At 39.6% G+C, this 18,393-nt stretch overlaps 1 protein-coding gene across 3 annotated transcripts in view; it reads right to left on the reverse strand.

Annotated features, from left to right (window-relative positions):
• Positions 1–18,393, reverse strand: part of Kcnh1 (potassium voltage-gated channel subfamily H member 1) — a 376,450-nt gene that overhangs the window by 285,854 nt on the left and 72,203 nt on the right. For 2 of the 3 annotated variants that reach the window (XM_058581957.1, XM_046452296.2), the window contains one exon: positions 1,664–2,137. In XM_058581957.1, coding sequence (XP_058437940.1) covers positions 1,664–2,137 — 474 coding nt within the window. The remainder of the gene's footprint in view (positions 1–1,663; positions 2,138–18,393) is intronic. The other variant, XM_046452297.2, reaches the window with a different exon arrangement.

An 18,393-nucleotide genomic window follows, 5' to 3' on the forward strand; every position in this document is an offset into this window, starting at 1 on the left:
TGTTCTATTTATCTGCAAATTTTCAGTGTCGTTGCTACAAATGATTTATTTCACAAACTCAAGTACTTTTTTTAAAGTTAAATTTTATTTCTCATATGTGTATGAGAAGCTCTTTCAGATTAAGAGAATTCTTGTGAATTACCTAAGCCAAAATGATCATATTTTCCTCACTAACATAAAATTTCCTAAAGTGATTTCAGAGAAAAACATTCCAAACATCTACTAAAATTCACATTTAAGAATCCCAACATTCACTTTACCGATGATTCTGCTGTTGTAAACTATCAGTCTTGACTCATTTAATCCCTTGCAAAATCCACCCAGAGAATTAGTCCTAGGGATTTTAAAGTATATTAAAGCACAGAACACAGACAGGCACATTTTGTTCTGAATCTAGAGCATCTGAGCATCCAAGTTCTTATCTTCCCAGATCATACTTGGCATCGTTTTGCAAGAAGAGCTACTCTTCCCTGCAGAGAAGTGGTCAGTTGGTAAGTTCTTCCAGAGGAAGGGGCTGGTATCCTCAGCAACCATTAGTACTCATCTGAAGGCAGAGGGGCATCACTATGCTACCAGTATGATACAGATTTACTTGCTAGGTCTTCATATCCCAGCAGGGAGCAATCTGTTCCTTTAAACTGTCCCAAGACTGCAACACAAGTCTGTTGACCCTAAGAGTGGGCCTGCATTACCCAGTTAATCCTTGGGAACTTCTGTATCTGATACAACAAGAGCGGCTGCACAAGGCTGAAGGTTAATCAAATGAACTACCTTATCTTAATCCATCTGGAGTGTCAACAAGGTATAAGAACAGGAGTAATTCCCACAAAGCACCATCTAGATAAGAATATGGCGTTTTTCTTTGCAATAACTTGACATCCTTTGCTTTTTCATCCTTTGCTTTTTCAAAGGAGACAGTCATTCCTAACCATCCTAGCAGTTGCTTTTTGCTGAAACTGTCCCAGGCACCCATTCATTCAGACAATGACTGTTCAGTCACATCCTAATTCCAACACATTTATAAAGTCTTTATTTTCTTTAGAGTCCTTCCATTGCCTGCAAAATTAACCATCTCAAAACACTACTCTTAACCACTTACTCTTAACCTGACTACTCCAGCAAATAGTCACCTCCAAAACTCATTTTAGGGAAAAAGAAATCATTCCAACATTTACCAAAGAGAGAGACAGAGAAAAACAAAAACAACAAACAAACAAACAAAAATCGATGACAACAATATCTGTTACCACAAGTTAATTGTCTGTGAAATAGCCAAAGGTCAGAAGCAAATGAAAGAAAAAGTTCCCATAATTCGAGTGATCAATAGGTAGACATTCCACATTCAAAACCAAGAGGAAGATTCACCAGTGCAGTGATCATGCATGACTGCTTCTGCAGCCTCACCTTCCCGAGCCAGTGGCCTTGACTCCTCGTGGAGAAAGAGTAAGCCTTTGGTCTCGTCCACACCCATTCGCTGACATGCAGGGCCTCCAAGCTTCCAAAGGATAGGAACAGCAGGCAAGGATAGCTACCCAACATGCTCCCTCCGGTGTGGACATCAGTCATGCTAGTTCCCACCCATTTCATTACTCTTTTGTTGACCACCCACATTTAATTCAGCTTTAAAGACAAGACAACAAGGTCTGAGATTTGAGGGATGTACCTGACTCTCTCTCCCCTCCAGTGGTGGTGGAATCTGATCAGCAAAACCAATCTTCCCTGGATCACCCATAAAGGCACTAACCTCATCCACGTTCTCAAAAGCGTTGATGACGTCATATGGCAAACAGGACAGAAGGTCAATCACAAACCACGTCTTCAGGTAGTTCATGCGGATAAGTTTGGGGTCAGAAATCACCTCCCCCGCAGGTCCAACAAAGGTGGTATGAAAATTCAGCACAATGTCCACCAAAAAAATGACATCCACGATGCTGTCCACAACCAGCCAGGCCACATTGTTCTGCCTGGTTTTAAAGGAGACGTTGTAAGGGACCAAGATGGCTGTGTAGAAGGTCAAGATCAAGATGATCCAATCCCACGTGGTTTTAAAAACACAGTAGTGTAAGATGATGTGAGGGGGAGTCTTTGGTGCCTCTTGCTTGTATTGGGGAAGGATATCTGAGCCCAGCTGCAGGACCTGTATGAGAAATAGGACCAAGAGAGTACTAAGTTAGAATTTAGTTGCAAACATCTAACCAGTCAGCATATGTCACTGAAAAATGCCCAGAATACTCTGTATGGATCATTAGCTACAATAACAGTTGCTAGAGGAGGATGGGAGAATGTACGTGAACATGATAACAGAAATGATCATATCGAAACAATGAGAAACTATTACTTGGCTTATCGTGAACTGAGAAGCATACCAAATATTTCATGTGGATTTATTATCTCATCAATCCAAGATACAAAAATACAAGCTTGTTTTAGTTCATTGCTCTGTGTGACAGGTGAGCAACTGAGGCTCTAGAGAATCAAGCAACTCTATTCATCAGATATTTATTGCTCTTTGCCAAGATCTGGTCTAGGCCCTGGACATATGGCAATGAAGACAACAACCCGATCCCTGCTCAGTCTAGTAAACAAATCAAAGGTTGTTTCATATTGTGCTCTGAGCTAAATAAGAGGCGAGGGAGGGGAAAAACAGAAAATTGATCAAATGTGGCTGAGGAGGAGGGCTGGGAGAAACCCGACTGCTCATAAAGAACCAGCCATTCAAACTTGTATGGAAAAATTATCCCAGGCAGACAGCGTCCAGGGTATAATGACTCAGAATGGAGCAAGCTTGATGTTTTCAGGAAAAGAAAGAAGGCTAGTGTGGGGAGAGAGAAAGGGAGGGAAAGGGAAGGCACTGGGGAATGAGGTGGATCAAATTATCTATGTATGTGTGAGAATATGGCATAATGAATCCCACTGTTATGTATAATTATAATATACCAATAAAAATTAAAAATTAAAAAGAAGAGAGAGAAAGCCCATGTGGATGAAGGGCACTGAGGAAGCTGGGGAAAACAGGAGATGCTAGAGTTGCCCAGCGAGGAAAGTACAACCCAAATCATGCAGACCCTGGTTGGCCATGGGGAGGGACTGGATTTTATTCTCAGATCAGTTGGATGTAAATTGAGGGTCTTATGCTAGGGGATAATAATCCAATGTATTTTTGAAAAAGTCACCCTAGATAAGGGAAGAGAATCAGGGTACCTATAATAAACTGAGGGAAAGATGGAGTAATAAAAAAATTTTGGAAATATTTTGAAGTGAAGTCAGCTGGATCCCCTTGTAGCTAGAAAGAGAAGAACAGTGAAGCGAACCCACCACCATATGCCACAAGCTCAGCAGGGTGGCCAGCCCAGAGGAGGTACCCTGGATTGTTTTTAGGTAAATGAATGAACTCTAAAGACACAGAGCTAGCAAATGATGGAGTCACCATCCCAAACTCCATCTAGCTTCAAAACTCATGCTGTTCCACATCAAGGTTCATTACGTTTCTCTGAGTAACCCAGGCTTATAAGACAGCAGACTGTGCAAGGAAAAGTTTGGCTCTATGACAAGCTCATGGATGGCCTTTCCCATCAACAAGTCAAAGGCAAAAAGCAGCACCTTCTGAGAACATGCCAAGCTAGAAAACAGTCCTTAGCTGCTCTTCTGAGCCACTTTCAGATTCCTGTGAATCTCAGGGTAAGACCCCATCTTATGCCATCATGGCCTCTTCCTTTTACCTCTAGAGGTTGAAGGCCATTAAGTATACATAAATATCCCTCTTTTCCCTGTGGTTGACCCCAGCCCTTAAAAGAGACATAGGAAAGCTAAAAATGCAGAGTATCCACGGGCATCTTCAGGTAGGGGTTCTCCTTCTACCTCTTCCACGAACACACACAGCTTTTCTAGGCCTGGGGATTTTAATTTCCCTTCCCCATGAAAAGGAACTTACACAAGTGTGATCAAGGAAGGCCAGGCCCCAAGACCTCAGGCAGGAAAGAAGATTGGCCTCTAAAAATAAAGCAAAGAATATCAACTGAGTAGGACATCTGCTTCTGCAAAGATGGAGTACTCAAGTACAAGGAGAAGCCCTGGACATTGCCTGTAAAACAAATGTAAAAGACTCAGAAAATTGGAGAAAAGAAAGCAAACCCGCTAGGTACAGCACAGCAGTGAGTTCCCTAGGTTTCCTCTTTGGCTCATATATTCCCAGACTTGGTGGTAAAGAATCAAGGACCATGAAGATATGGAGGTGTAGAGATAAAGAGGCCCAACAAAAAGTCCCTTCTCCTACCAAAGAGGCTGAGGCAGGAAGATCAGAACTGAAATTGGAGGCCAGTCTGAGCAACTTAGCAACTTAGCAAGACCCTGTCTTGCAGTAAAAAGGGCTGGAGATATAGTTCAGTGGTAGAATGCTTGCCTAGCATGTGGGAGGTGAGAGGTCTGGGTTCAATCCCCAGTACAAGGTTAAAAAAAAAAAATTCTCCCCAGTCAAAAGTCTAGGAAAGTGATGGCCTCAAGACAGAAAGCTTTTAGATAATAATCACTCTATTAAAGCTATCTACTACAGGAAAAAGTTGTGGGCCCACTCCCACCCAGTTCTCTGTCTAGAAAACCTGACTTCCTCTTTCTCAAGGCTACAATGAAGCCCCAGAGAAAGCCCAGCCAGGAGCCTGGACTTCCACTGGGACCCAGCAGTAATGAGACCCAGGGAGGATCAGTGTGAGCTTAGTGGGGAGCTGGCGCTCCCACTCCCACCTAGCACTAGAAGGAGCACCCTCTCAGGTGTCCCAAGAGGCTGAGAGGGAAATCTGTTCTTTTACCCCAACCTGGCAGAAATCTAGGTGGCCTCTGACATATAAGTGTTAAAGAAAGTCAACTACAATGAAAACTCTAAGTAAGATCCAGAGTTTCAAAACATGATGCTTAAAATGCCCAGGTTTCAATTTAAAAATGACTCATTATGCAAAAAAAAAAAACAAAAAACCCAGGAAATATCAAACTGAATAAAGCATAGATAATAAATAGATGCCAATACTAAAATGACAGAGGTATCAGAAATATCCAATTACAGACTTTTAAACAGCCATCATAAAAATGCTGTAACAAGCAACTGTGGACAGGATTAAAAAAATGAAGAAAACAACTTCAGCAAAAAAAAAAAAAAAAGAGAGAGAGAGAGAGAAGATAAAAAGAAGAACCAAATGGAAGTTTTAGAATCAATAGAAAAAAAAATCTAATGGGTAAGCTCAATAGCAAAATAGAGGGGATAAAGGAAAGAACCAGTGAACTCGAAGATAAAACCACTGAAATTGTTCTGCAATTGTTGTTCTGTAATTGAAATTATCTGTGCAACAGAGACAAGAAGGTACAACTCCTAGTGATAAAAGGATCCACCCACTAAAAAGAAGCAGGAATCCTATTGTGTCTGTACAAACAAAGGAATTACAAAATATGTGAAGCAAAAACCGATTGAATTGAAAGGAGAAACAGATACACAATACACCTCTCTCAACAACTGATGGAACAATTAGATAGAAGATCAGCAAGGGTATGAATTCAACCAGAGAGGAATTAATTGACATTTCTAGAATGTTCTCCTCAACAGGAACAGAATACACATTCTTCTCAAGGGCACATGGAACATCACTCAGGACAGACCATATGCTGACCCATAAAACAAACCTCAACAAATTTAACAGAATGAACATCATACAGACTGAGTTCTCCAACTACAATGGAATCAAACTGGAAATCAATCAAAGAAAGATAACAGGAAAATATCCAAACGCTTGAAAACCAGGGGAATTCTTAATAACCCCTAGGCCAAAGGGAAAGTGTCAAGAGAAATTTTAAAATAGATTGAATTCAAGAAAATGAAAATTCCACATATCAAAATGTGTAGGATACAGCTAAAGCAGTAGAGAAAGGGGAATGTAGAGGAACAGAGGCAAATTTCCTAAGCTTGTCAGAGAGTATCTACAGAAAAACCCTGTAGCTAACATTATACTTCATGGTGAAGACTGAGTACGTTCCTCACAAAGATGAGGGGCAAGGCAAGCTATCAGCTCTCATCACTCTTATTCAACACTGGGCTGCCATCGCAATAAACCAGGAAGGAAATAAAAGGCATCCAGATCAGAAATTAAGAAATTAAACTCTCCCTATTTGCAAACAACATAATGGTTTACATAGAACATCCCTAAGAATCTACATAGAAACTCCTAAAACAGGCTGGGGTTGTGGCTCAGCGGTAGAGCACTTGCCTCGCACACACGAGACCCTGGGTTCGATCCTCAGCAACACATAAAAATAAATAAGTGAAATACAGGCATTATGTACAACTATAACTAAAATAAATAAAATAAAATATTTTTTAAAAAATAAATAAATAATTTTTAAAAAAACTCCTAAAAGTAGGTGAGTTCAGCAAGGTCATGGAGTGCAAGATAAACATGAAAATCATCATATTTCTATATAATAGAAATTCACATAAAAATTATATATTGATAACCATTTTAAATATTTTAGGTATAATAAATACACAGAACATGGACAGTGAATTAAGAAAATAATAAAATGTTGATTAAAAAAAGATAAAGAAATGGAAACGCTATGCTTATAGCCTGGAAGACTCAACACACCTAAGATCCATTTTTTCCAAATGAGTATACAATTTTAGCTTAATTCCTATCAAAATTCTAGCAATTGTTTTTGGAATATGCACAAGATTATTCTAAAATGCATATGGAAAGGCAAAGAAACAAGAACTGTGAAAACAATTTTGAATAAAAAATATTAAGTGATTCAAAATCATCAATTTATATATATTAAACATGTGCGAGATTTTTGTTTTGGGTTTGTTTTTGTTTTGTTTTGTTTTTGTGTGTGTGCATGTGTGTGTAATGATTATGCCTCACTAACACTGTTTAAAAATAAAGAAGAAAGTGGGAGGAATCAGTGTAGTCGATTTCAAGATAATGTATAGTCATGGTAATTAAGACTGTGGTATTGGCAGAAGAGTAGACGCAGATCAATGGAAAGGAACAGAGACTCTGGAAATAGATTCATACCAATGTGCCCTGATTTTTGACAAAAGTGCAAAAGTTTTTTGAAGAGGAAAGATAACTGATTTAACACATGGTGCTGGAGCAAATGCAAATCCTTAGGCCAAATACAAACCTCTAAGTCTAACACCTTATGTAAAAATTAACTCAAAAATGGACTGTGGATTTAAAGATAAGCATAAAACTTTAGAAAAAAAATATAGGAGAAAATCTTCAAGATCTAGGTCTGTGGAAAGTGTTTTACATTTGATGCTCCAAACTCAATCCATATAAGGAAAAACTGACAAATTGGACTCCATCAAAATTTAAAACTTTTACTCTGCAAAAGACTCCTAAGAGCATGAAAAGACAAGCTATGATTGGAAAGAAATTGTTATGGTTTGGATATGAGGTGTTCCCCCAAAAAGCTCATGTGTGAAACAATGCAAGGTTTAGAGGAGAAATGATAGAATTATGAGAGCCTTAATCCAATTAGTGATGGGGATTAATTGAGTTGAAACTGATGGTGTGTTTGGAGGGTATGGTGTGGCTGGAGAAGGTGGGTCATTGGGGGCATGCCTTTGGGGTATATATTTTGTATCTGGTGAGTGGAGTCTCTCTCGGCTTCCTGATCATCGTGAGAGCCACTTTCCTCCACCACACTCTTCTGCCTTGATGTTCTGCCTCAACTCTAGCCCCAAGGAATGGAGCCAGCCTTCTATAGATTAAGACCTCTGAAACCATGAGCCCACAAATAAACACTTACTCTTCTATAATTGTTCTTACTGGATCTTTTAGTCACAGCAAAAAAAAAAAAAAATGCTGACTAGAACAGACATATCTGCAAACCAACAAACAGTATTTTGAACACATAATCTATAAAATATAATCACAAAACTCAGCAATAAAGAAGAAAAAATTCAATTAGAAAATGAGTAAAAGGTGTGAACAAACATTCCACTCAAAAAATACATGAATGGCAAATAAGCACATGGAAAAAAAAAATGTTAAACATCATTAGCCATTAGGGAAACAAATTAAAACTGAGATATTACTACAGACCTACTGGAATGGCTAAAATATAAAAATAGTATTGACAATACCAAATGCTGATAAACTAGATCCCTAGGAATGTAAAATGGCACAACTACTGTGAAAGAGTTTGGCAGTTTATTACACTAAATATGCAATTACCATATGACCCAGCAATTTTACTCCTAGGCACTTATTCAGAAAAAAAATGAAAACTTACAATCACATAAAAACTGTATGTGCATATTTATAGAAGCTTTATTCATAATAGACAAAAAAAAAAAACAGGAAACAACTCAAACACCCTCAGTAGATGAATAGTTAAACAAACTGTGATATGTGTATACCAAAGAACACTGTTCAGAAATAAAAAGATATAAACTATTGATATGGGCAATCACCTGGCGGGATCTCCAGAGACTGAAAAAAAACAACCACCAAACCAAGTCACATACTTAATTTTATTCAGTCATAAAAAATAAGTAAAATTATGTCATTTGCAGAGATGTGGATGGAACTAGAGACCATTATGTCAAGTGAAATAAGCCAAATTGAGAAAGTCAAGGGTCATATGTTTTCTCTCATATGTGGAAGCTAGAGAGGATAAAAGAAAAGTACGGGGTGGGGATCTCATGAAGATTGAAGGGAGATAAACAGAGGAAAGGGACCAGGGGTTGGGAAGTGGGGAGGGAACAAGAGAGTGCTGGGAAGTGATATCGGTCAAATTATATTGGTATATTACATACATGTATGAATATGTAACAAATCCCATCATTATGTACAACTATAATGCATCAATAAAAAACATGGAAAGAGAAAAATGTGAAAAAGACCCCAAATGATAATATACTCTTTATCTCTGAATTTTATCTTTCCTGTTTTTCATTTAAAAAATAATTTTAAAACAATAAAAATAAACCAAATATAGATGAATTCCAAATATTGTGATGAAGGGGTCCTGAGAATTCAAAGGAAAGGCAGCTGGAAAAGAGAGGTGAGTATTTTTTAGGAATTTATTATATGTTTGCAAAATCCAGCCTGGGTGATAAGACTATTCAGCAAAAACTGCAAAGAATCTATAAGACTATTCAGCAAGAACTCCAAAGAATATACCAGTAAGAAACCACCTGCTGATTATGAACCAAAGCTGCCTAGGGCTCCATAGTTCTTGATAACAAACCCTGAGGAAGAAATGCCCTTTCAGAGAAAAATGGTTGCAACTGTGACAATCTGATGTAATCCATAACTATTTCTAAATGGATTTCCCATTCTGATTCTTTCTAGGACACTATTAGGCCCTGCCTGAGTGAAGGCCTGAGTCAATAGAGTTCTTCCTATCTCTCAAAAATGCCATGTTGACTTCCAGCTGCTATTTCTACAACATGTGCTCAAAGAGAAATTAGCCAAGGTGCTAAGCTAAAAAAGGGAGATTGATGGGAATGTGTATTCATTTTCTCTTTTACTGTCTCTGGGTTGCAGCATCTTAAGTTTAAAACACAGGGTATCAACATTACAGAAGTAGATTGATACCAGGACATTTGATCAGTAAAAGAGACATTCTCTTTCCAAGTCTTTATGTAAAAGTCTACAAATGATTCCCATAAAATCAAGATTTTAGAGTCTGATTTAAGACCCTATATTTGTATACATCACTCTGGTATGAACTCTTAGTAGTTATCATGACACTATGGAAAACAGAAACAAGATGGAAATTCTGCACAGTGAGTACTTTGTTACAGAAAATCAATATCCTTAAGAAAAGTTCCCTGACCTAAAGAGTATTTTGCATCCAGTTAACTATCTGGCAGTGATAGCCTTTTTGTAGTACAGTGATAAATGACAAATTATTCTTATTGATCAGAAAGATTCCCATGAGACTGACCCCCCATCCTTCTCAGAAGTGAGTATGGGAATGGATTCAGACTAGGAAGTCAGGTACCAGGATCCCTTTGATGAGCTCTATGACTGCCACCTTCAGGAGCAAAAGCATTCTCAGGGTTCTTCAGTATATTCTTATCTGGAAACTGATTAGTATCCTCCAAAAGAAGGAATATCAGGGTACAGAGTCAAAACAGAGGGTACAGACCTCATCCAGCCATATTAGCTGTGCCCTGGGTTAGCTGTATGGTGATGACTCAAAAACTTGAAGTGAAACTGGGTTTCACCCAGGGTGCAGAGTGGGTGCTCATGGAAAATAAGCTGGTCTGGTGGTCCTGGTAACCACAGCAGAGTATTCTTTCCCACCTCTTTTCTGCCGTTATCAGTATGATCATGTATACTTCTAGTTTCTTCCTTTGGTCAGTTTTGTGCAACAGAAGCCTGCAGAAGTAGAAAGCTAGTAGCCCTTTGGGATGTACTTCCTAAGAGAGGGCTTGTGTCTGTCCTCTTCCCCAGCCAGACTGGGAGTCCCCCTAAAGGCAGATGCTACTTCTCCTAGCATGATGTCACTCTCTCCCTTGTCTCCCCATGCAACACCCAATGCCAGGATCTGCCCACAGGAAGTGCTCATTATAGGCCTTTATTGAATGCTCATTTTGAACACTGCTTCTGGAAAGAAAATAGGGTTAGGATTTTTCCCTTGACGAAGAACAGGAAAATCAGACTGACTAGTCAATCACATTTCTCTGGTATTTTTATTTCCAAAATCCTCTATTGCATTTTTGAATCCTTATGATCACCCTGTGAGGGAGATCTATCTACAGATGGGAAAATGGAGGCTCAGAATAATGGAGGTGAAGTGACTCACCCTGAGTCATGCAAGGGGTGAGTAAGCAGAGAATCTGGGAGTGGAAGGCGGGCTGCCAGCTCCAAGACTCCAAGTCTCACCACTAATCCATCTGTGCGGGCTACCTGACACACATCAGCACATCTCGTGAGCTGAAAAGGTTGGCATTTTGCTTATATTGCAGATTGGGAAAATAGACCCAGAATGTAAATGATTTGCTCACAGCCAAATCCAAGATGACAAACAGGACCTTAAGTCCAAATGCAGTTTTATGATTCAATGCTTTTCTTCTATTGTATACTAATTCTTAATAAACTGTTTCTTTATCTATAAAACCCATGAAAGATGGCAACATGCCATCTTGTCATCTTATGAAACTAGCTCCTAGTTGAAGGCACCATCTTGCACTGTGGACCTTCTTCAGGACTTCTCAAAGTCCTGAATGAGCCACATTGGCCAGGGCCTGTCACCTTTAAGAGTACCAATCCCAGTCCCAAAACCATACCTAGTAAGGTTATAAAAGAGGTAAGATCGAACTATGATTACCCAGAAACACTTATGAATCAAGTGACTGTCACCATGCAAAGTGATTTTGCTAAAGTAGATGAGAGACCATAGTCTTAACTTTTAAGTTCTTAAATATTTTCTACTACACCTCACTTTTAGTTCATGTTTCTGCCTTATGAATTACTGAAAAGATAGAACCACAGCAATACTCCTGCATCTCCCAATGGTCATGTATCTACAAATCGGCCTCCATCCTCACCCACCTACCTCATCCTGTTTCAATACAGGAAGTGTCCTCTTCCATCCAAGGCCAGTTCCTCTCATCCTTCTTCCACCCCCTGGAGTACTTTACACCCAATCCTTACCTATGACTCCCTCTTCTCTTCCCTTCAACCTCTTGTTGGACCAGGCATCCTCCCATCGGCATCTTTAGAGATAAATCAACTTCCCTTTCTTGCTACAGCTTCTTTTGCTATTTTCCTTTAAGACTTTTGAAAGAGAAGTTGAAACACAATATCTCCACTTTTTCCCCTCAAATGACCTCCCTCACACCTCAACCTGGCTACTGCCTCCTGAATGAGCCACTCCCACCCCCTAATAAAAATAGCTCTTGTCCAGGTTACCAATGATCTCAATGTTATTAAATCCATTGGCTTCTTCCATACATTTTATATATTTTAGTACTTTTTCTTTCTTAAAACACCCTCTTTGCTTGGCTTTCTTAATGCTACTCTAGTTCTGGTGCCACTAAGATGTAAAGCTCAGATTTCCCTTTAAGAAAACCTCCAAAACGAATTCATGAGGGAATTCTGTACTCTCTATCACCAAGTAAACATAACTCAGGCTCCATTCACTATTTTGCAGCTCACTTTTATGATTCTATCTTATGCACAATCCTCTCCTACAATTTTAAGTATCAATATAGTGTTGATAACCATAGACATTGTGTTGTATACTATATCTCTAGGGCTTTCTCTTGTTATAACTGAAGCTTTGTACACTTTGACTTATGCCTGCCATTTCTCCCTTGCTATAGCCCCTAGCAGTCACCTCTCTACTCTCTGCTTCTATGAATCTGACCATTTTATATTCTTTTTTTTTTAATTTTTAATTTTTTATTGTGGGTTGTTCAAAACATTACAAATTTCTTGACATATTATATTCCACACTTGGATTCAAGTGGGTTATGAACTCCCACCTTCACCCCATACACAGATTGCAGAATCACATCAGTTACACATCCATTGATTTACATATTGCCATACTAGTGTCTGTTGTGCTCCGCTGCCTTTCCCATCCACCACCCTCCCCCCTCCCCACCTCTCCCCTCCCCTCCCCTCCTCTCTCTACCCCCTCCACTGTATAACCCTGAGGGTCTCCTTCCATTACCATGCAATTTCCCTTCTCTCTCCCTTTCCCTCCTACCTCTCATCCATGTTAAATGTTAATCTTCTTCTCCTGCTCTTTGTCCCTACTCTGATCTTAGTTACTCTCCTTATATCAAAGAATACATTTGGCATTTGTTTTTTAGGGATTGGCTAGCTTCACTTAGCATAATCTGCTCTAATGCCATCCATTTCCCTGTAAATTCTATGATTTTGTCATTTTTTAATGCAGAGTAATACTCCATTGTATATAAATGCCACATTTTTTTTATCCATTCGTCTATTGAAGGGCATCTAGGTTGGTTCCACAGTCTTGCTATTGTGAATTGTGCTGCTATGAACATCGATGTGGCAGTGTCCCTGTAGCATGCTCTTTTTAGGTCTTTAGGGAATAGACCAAGAAGGGGAATAGCTGGGTCAAATGGTGGCTCCATTCCCAGCTTTCCAAGAAATCTCCATACTGCTTTCCAAATTGGCTGCACCAATCTGCAGTCCCACCAGCAATGTACAAGTGTACCCTTTTCCCCACATCCTCGCCAGCACTTGTTGTTGTTTGACTTCATAATGGCTGCCAATCTTACTGGAGTGAGATGGTATCTTAGGGTGGTTTTGATTTGCATTTCTCTGACAGCTAGAGATGGTGAGCATTTTTTCATGTACTTGTTGATTGACTGTATGTCCTCCTCTGAGAAGTGTCTGTTCAGGTCCTTGGCCCATTTGTTGATTGGGTTGTTTGTTCTCTTATTGTCTAATTTTTTGAGTTCTTTGTATACTCTGGATATTAGGGCTCTATCTGAAGTGTGAGGAGTAAAGATTTGTTCCCAGGATGTAGGCTCCCTATTTACCTCTCTTATTGTTTCTTTTGCTGAGAAAAAACTTCTTAGTTTGAGTAAGTCCCATTTGTTGATTCTAGTTATTAACTTTTGTGCTATGGGTGTCCTATTGAGGAATTTGGAGCCCGACCCCACCGACTGTAGATCGTAGCCAACTTTTTCTTCTATCAGAAGGCGCGTCTCTGATTTGATATCAAGTTCCTTGATCCATTTTGAATTCACTTTTGTGCATGGCGAGAGAAAGGGATTCAGTTTCATTTTGTTGCATATGGATTTCCAGTTTTCCCAGCACCATTTGTTGAAGATGCTATCCTTCCTCCATTGCATGCTTTTAGCCCCTTTATCAAATATAAGATAGTTGTAGTTTTGTGGATTGGTTTCTGTGTCCTCTATTCTGTACCATTGGTCCACACGCCTGTTTTGGTACCAGTACCATGCTGTTTTTGTTACTATTGCTCTGTAGTATAGTTTGAAGTCTGGTATCGCTATACCGCCTGATTCACACTTCCTGCTTAGCATTGTTTTTGCTATTCTGGGTCTTTTATTTTTCCATATGAATTTCATGATTGCTTTCTCTATTTCTGCAAGAAATTCCATTGGGATTTTGATTGGCATTGCATTAAACCTATAGAGAACTTTTGGTAATATCGCCATTTTGATGATGTTAGTTCTGCCTATCCATGAACAGGGTATATTTTTCCATCTTCTAAGATCTTCTTCTATTTCTCTCTTTAGGGTTCTGTAGTTTTCATTGTATAAGTCTTTCACCTCTTTTGTTAGGTTGATTCCCAAGTATTTTATTTTTTTTGAAGATATTTTGAATGGAGTGGTTGTCCTCACTTCCATTTCAGAGGATTTGTCGCTGATATACAGGAATGCCTTTGATTTATGAGTGTTGATTTTATATCCTGCCACTTTGCTGAATTCATTTATTAGCTCTAATAGTTTCTTTGTAGAGCCTTTTGGGTCTGCTAGGTATAGAATCATATCATCTGCAAATAGTGATAATTTAAGTTCTTCTTTTCCTATTTTTATGCCTTTAATTTCTTTCGTCTGTCTAATTGCTCTGGCCAGTGTTTCGAGAACTATGTTGAACAGAAGTGGAGAGAGAGGGCATCCCTGTCTTGTTCCAGATTTTAGAGGGAATGCCTTCAGTTTTTCTCCATTCAGAATGATGCTAGCCTGAGGCTTAGCATAGATTGCTTTTACAATATTGAGGTATGTTCCTGTTATCCCGAGTTTTTCTAGAGTTTTGAACATAAAGGGATGCTGTACTTTGTCGAATGCTTTTTCGCATCTATCGAGATGATCATATGGTTCTTATTTTTAAGTCTATTGATGTGGTGAATAACATTTATTGATTTCCGTATATTGAACCAGCCTTGCATCCCAGGGATGAATCCTACTTGATCATGGTGTACAATTTTTTTGATATGTTTTTGTATCCGATTCGCCAGAATTTTATTGAGGATTTTTGCATCTAGGTTCATTAGAGATATTGGTCTGTAGTTTTCTTTCTTTGAAGTGTCTTTGTCTGGTTTAGGTATCAGGGTGATGTTGGCCTCATACAATGAATTTGGAAGTTCTCCCTCTTTTTCTATTTCCTGAAGTAGCTTGAAAAGTATTGGTATTAGTTCTTCTTTAAAGGTTTTGTAAAATTCTGCTGTATACCCATCCGGTCCTGGGCTTTTCTTAGTTGGTAGTCTTTTGTGGTTTCTTCTATTTCCTCAATTGATATTGGTCTGTTTAGGTTTTCTATATCCTCCTGACTCAATCTGGGCAGATCATATGACTTAAGAAATTTATCTATGCCTTCACTATCTTCTAATTTATTGGAGTATAAGGATTCAAAATAGTTTTTGATTATCCTCTGTATTTCTGAAGTGTCTGTTGTGATATTGCCTTTTTCATCCCGTATGCTAGTAATTTGAGTTCTCTCTTTTCTTCTCTTCGCTAGCATCGCTAAGGGTCTGTCGATCTTGTTTATTTTTTCAAAGAACCAACTTTTAGTTTTGTCAATTTTTTCAATTGTTTCTTTTGTTTGGATTTCATTAATTTCAGCTCTGATTTTAATTATTTCTTGCCTTCTACTTCTTTTGCTGTTGTTTTGCTCTTCTTTTTCAAGGATTTTGAGATGAAGTATGAGATCATTTATTTGTTGGTTTTTTCTTTTTTTAAGGAATGAACTCCAAGCAATGAATTTTCCTCTTAGAACTGCTTTCAATGTGTCCCATAGATTCCGATATGTTGTGTCTGTGTTTTCATTTATCTCTAAGAATTTTTTAATTTCCTCCTTGATGTCTTCTATAACCCATTGATCATTCAGTAACCTATTGTTCATTCTCCAAGTGATGTATGCTTTTTCCTTCCTTCTTTTATCGTTGATTTTCAGTTTCATTCCATTATGATCAGATAAGATGCATGGTATTATCTCTACTCCTTTATATTGTCTAAGAGTTGCCCTGTGACATAATATATGATCTATTTTTGAGCAGGATCCATGTGCTGCTGAGAAAAAAGTGTAACTGCTTGATGTTGGGTGGTATACTCTATATATGTCAATTAGGTCTAGGTTATTAATAGTGTTATTGAGTTCTATAGTTTCCTTATTCAACTTTTGTTTGGAAGATCTGTCCAGTGGCGAGAGAGGTGTGTTGAAGTCTCCCATGATTATGGTATGGTGGTCTATTAGACTCTTGAACTTGAGAAGAGTTTGTTTGACGAACATAGCTGCGCCATTGTTTGGGGCATAAATATTTATGATTGTTATGTCTTGTTGGTGTATGGTTCCCTTAAGCAGTATGTAGTGTCCCTCTTTATCCCTTTTGATTAACTTTGGCTTGAAATCTATTTTATTTGATATGAGTATGGACACTCCTGCTTGTTTCCGAAGTCCATATGAGTGATATGATTTTTCCCAACCTTTCACCTTCAGCCTATGTATGTCTTTTCCTATCAAATGCGTCTCCTGTAGGCAGCATATTGTTGGGTCTTGTTTTGTGATCCATTCTACTAGCCTGTGTCTCTTAATTGGTGAGTTTAAGCCATTAACATTTAGGGTTATTATTGAGATATGGGTTGTTCTTCCAGCCATATTTGTTTATTTCTGTTACTAAACATGGTTTGTTTTCCTCTTTGATTATTTCCCCCCCCCCTTTACTGTCCTACCTCCCACTGTTGGTTTTCATTGTTATTTTCCATTTCCTCTTCCTGTAATGCTTTGGAGAGGATGTTTTGAAGAGATGGTTTTCTAGCTGCGAATTCTTTAAACTTTTGTTTATCGTGGAAGGTTTTAATTTCATCTCCATCCTGAAGCTTAATTTCGCTGGATACACAATTCTTGGTTGGAACCCAGTTTCTTTCAGTGTTTGAAATATGTTATTCCAGGATCTTCTAGCTTTCAGAGTCTGTGTTGAAAGATCAGCTGTTATCCTGATTGGCTTACCCCTAAATGTGATCTGCTTCCTTTCTCTTGTAGCTTTTAAAATTCTCTCCTTATTCTGTATGTTGGGCATCTTCATTATAATGTGTCTAGGTGTGGATCTCTTATGATTTTGCACATTCGGCGTCCTGTAGGCTTCTAGGATTTGGGATTCTGTCTCATTCTTCAAGTCTGGGAAGTTTTCTCGTATTATTTCATTGAATAGATTGCTCATTCCTTTGGTTTGGAGCTCTGTACCTTCCTGTATCCCAATGACTCTTAAGTTTGGTCTCTTAATGTTATCCCATATTTCTTGGATGTTCTGCTCATGGTTTCTTAACAGTCTTGCTGAGCTGTCTATGTTCTTTTCCAGTTGAAATACTTTGTCTTCATTGTCTGATGTTCTATCTTCTAAGTGTTCTACTCTGCTGGTAGTATTCTCCATTGAGTTTTTAAGTTGGTTTATTGCTTCCTGCATTTCTAGGATTTCTGTTTGTTTGTTTTTTATAACCTCTATCTCCCTGTATAGTTGATCCTTTGCTTCCTGGATTTGTTTGCGTAATTCATTGTCGAAGTGATCTTTCATTGTCTGATTTTGCTGTGTAATGTCTTCCTTGATACTCCAGATCATCTGAAGCATGTATATCCTGAATTATTTATCTGACATTCCATCTGCTGCAGCTGTTACCTCTTCTAAAGTTGAGTTGACCTGCATTGCTTGTGGTCCTTTCTTTCCTTGTCTTTTCATACTGCTTGCGTATCTTTCCTGCAGGTGCGGGCGGCGGCTCTGCTCTCTCCTTATTCCAATTGGGGTGTCGTGGCTACCACGCCGGCAGGTCACTGGGCCTGTTCTGGGCGCTGGCGGCGGCTCTGTTCTGCCGCTACTCCAATTGGGGTGACAAGTGTACCACACCGGCAGGCCACCGGGCCTGATCCGCCGGTCGGTTGCAGGTTTGCCTACCCTGCAGGCACGGGCGGCGGCTCTACTCTGCCCCTACTCCAAATAGGGTGACGTGTCTGTCGTACCGGCAGGCCACTGGGCCTGTCCTGCTGGTCGGTCGCAGATCTGCCCACCTTTCGGGCACAGGTGGAGGCTCTGCTCTGCCCCTACTCCAATTGGGGTGTCGTGACTACCCCGCCTGCAGGACACTGGGCCTGTTCCTGTCACGGGCGGCGACTCTGCTCTGCCCCTACTCCAATTAGGGTGGTGTGTGTACCACGCCGGCAGGCTCCTGGGCCTGATCCGCTGGTCTGTTGCAGGTCTGCCTACCTTGGAGGCGCGGGCGGCAGATCTGCCCTGCCCCTCCTACCACACCTGCGGACCCCTGGGCCTGATCTGCAGATTGGTCACATGTCTGCTCACTCTGCGGGCACGGGTGGCGGTTCCGCTCCGCCCCCACTCCAATTGGGGTCACGTGACCACCACACCGGCAGGGCCTGATCCGGGCGTGGGAGAAGGATCTGC

This window comes from Marmota monax, unplaced genomic scaffold (assembly GCF_021218885.2).
Source record: "Marmota monax isolate L192 unplaced genomic scaffold, Marmota_monax_Labrador192_F-V1.1 WCK01_AAM20220418_F8-fsc00105, whole genome shotgun sequence".
In the NCBI taxonomy this organism is placed as follows: Eukaryota; Metazoa; Chordata; class Mammalia; order Rodentia; family Sciuridae; genus Marmota; species Marmota monax.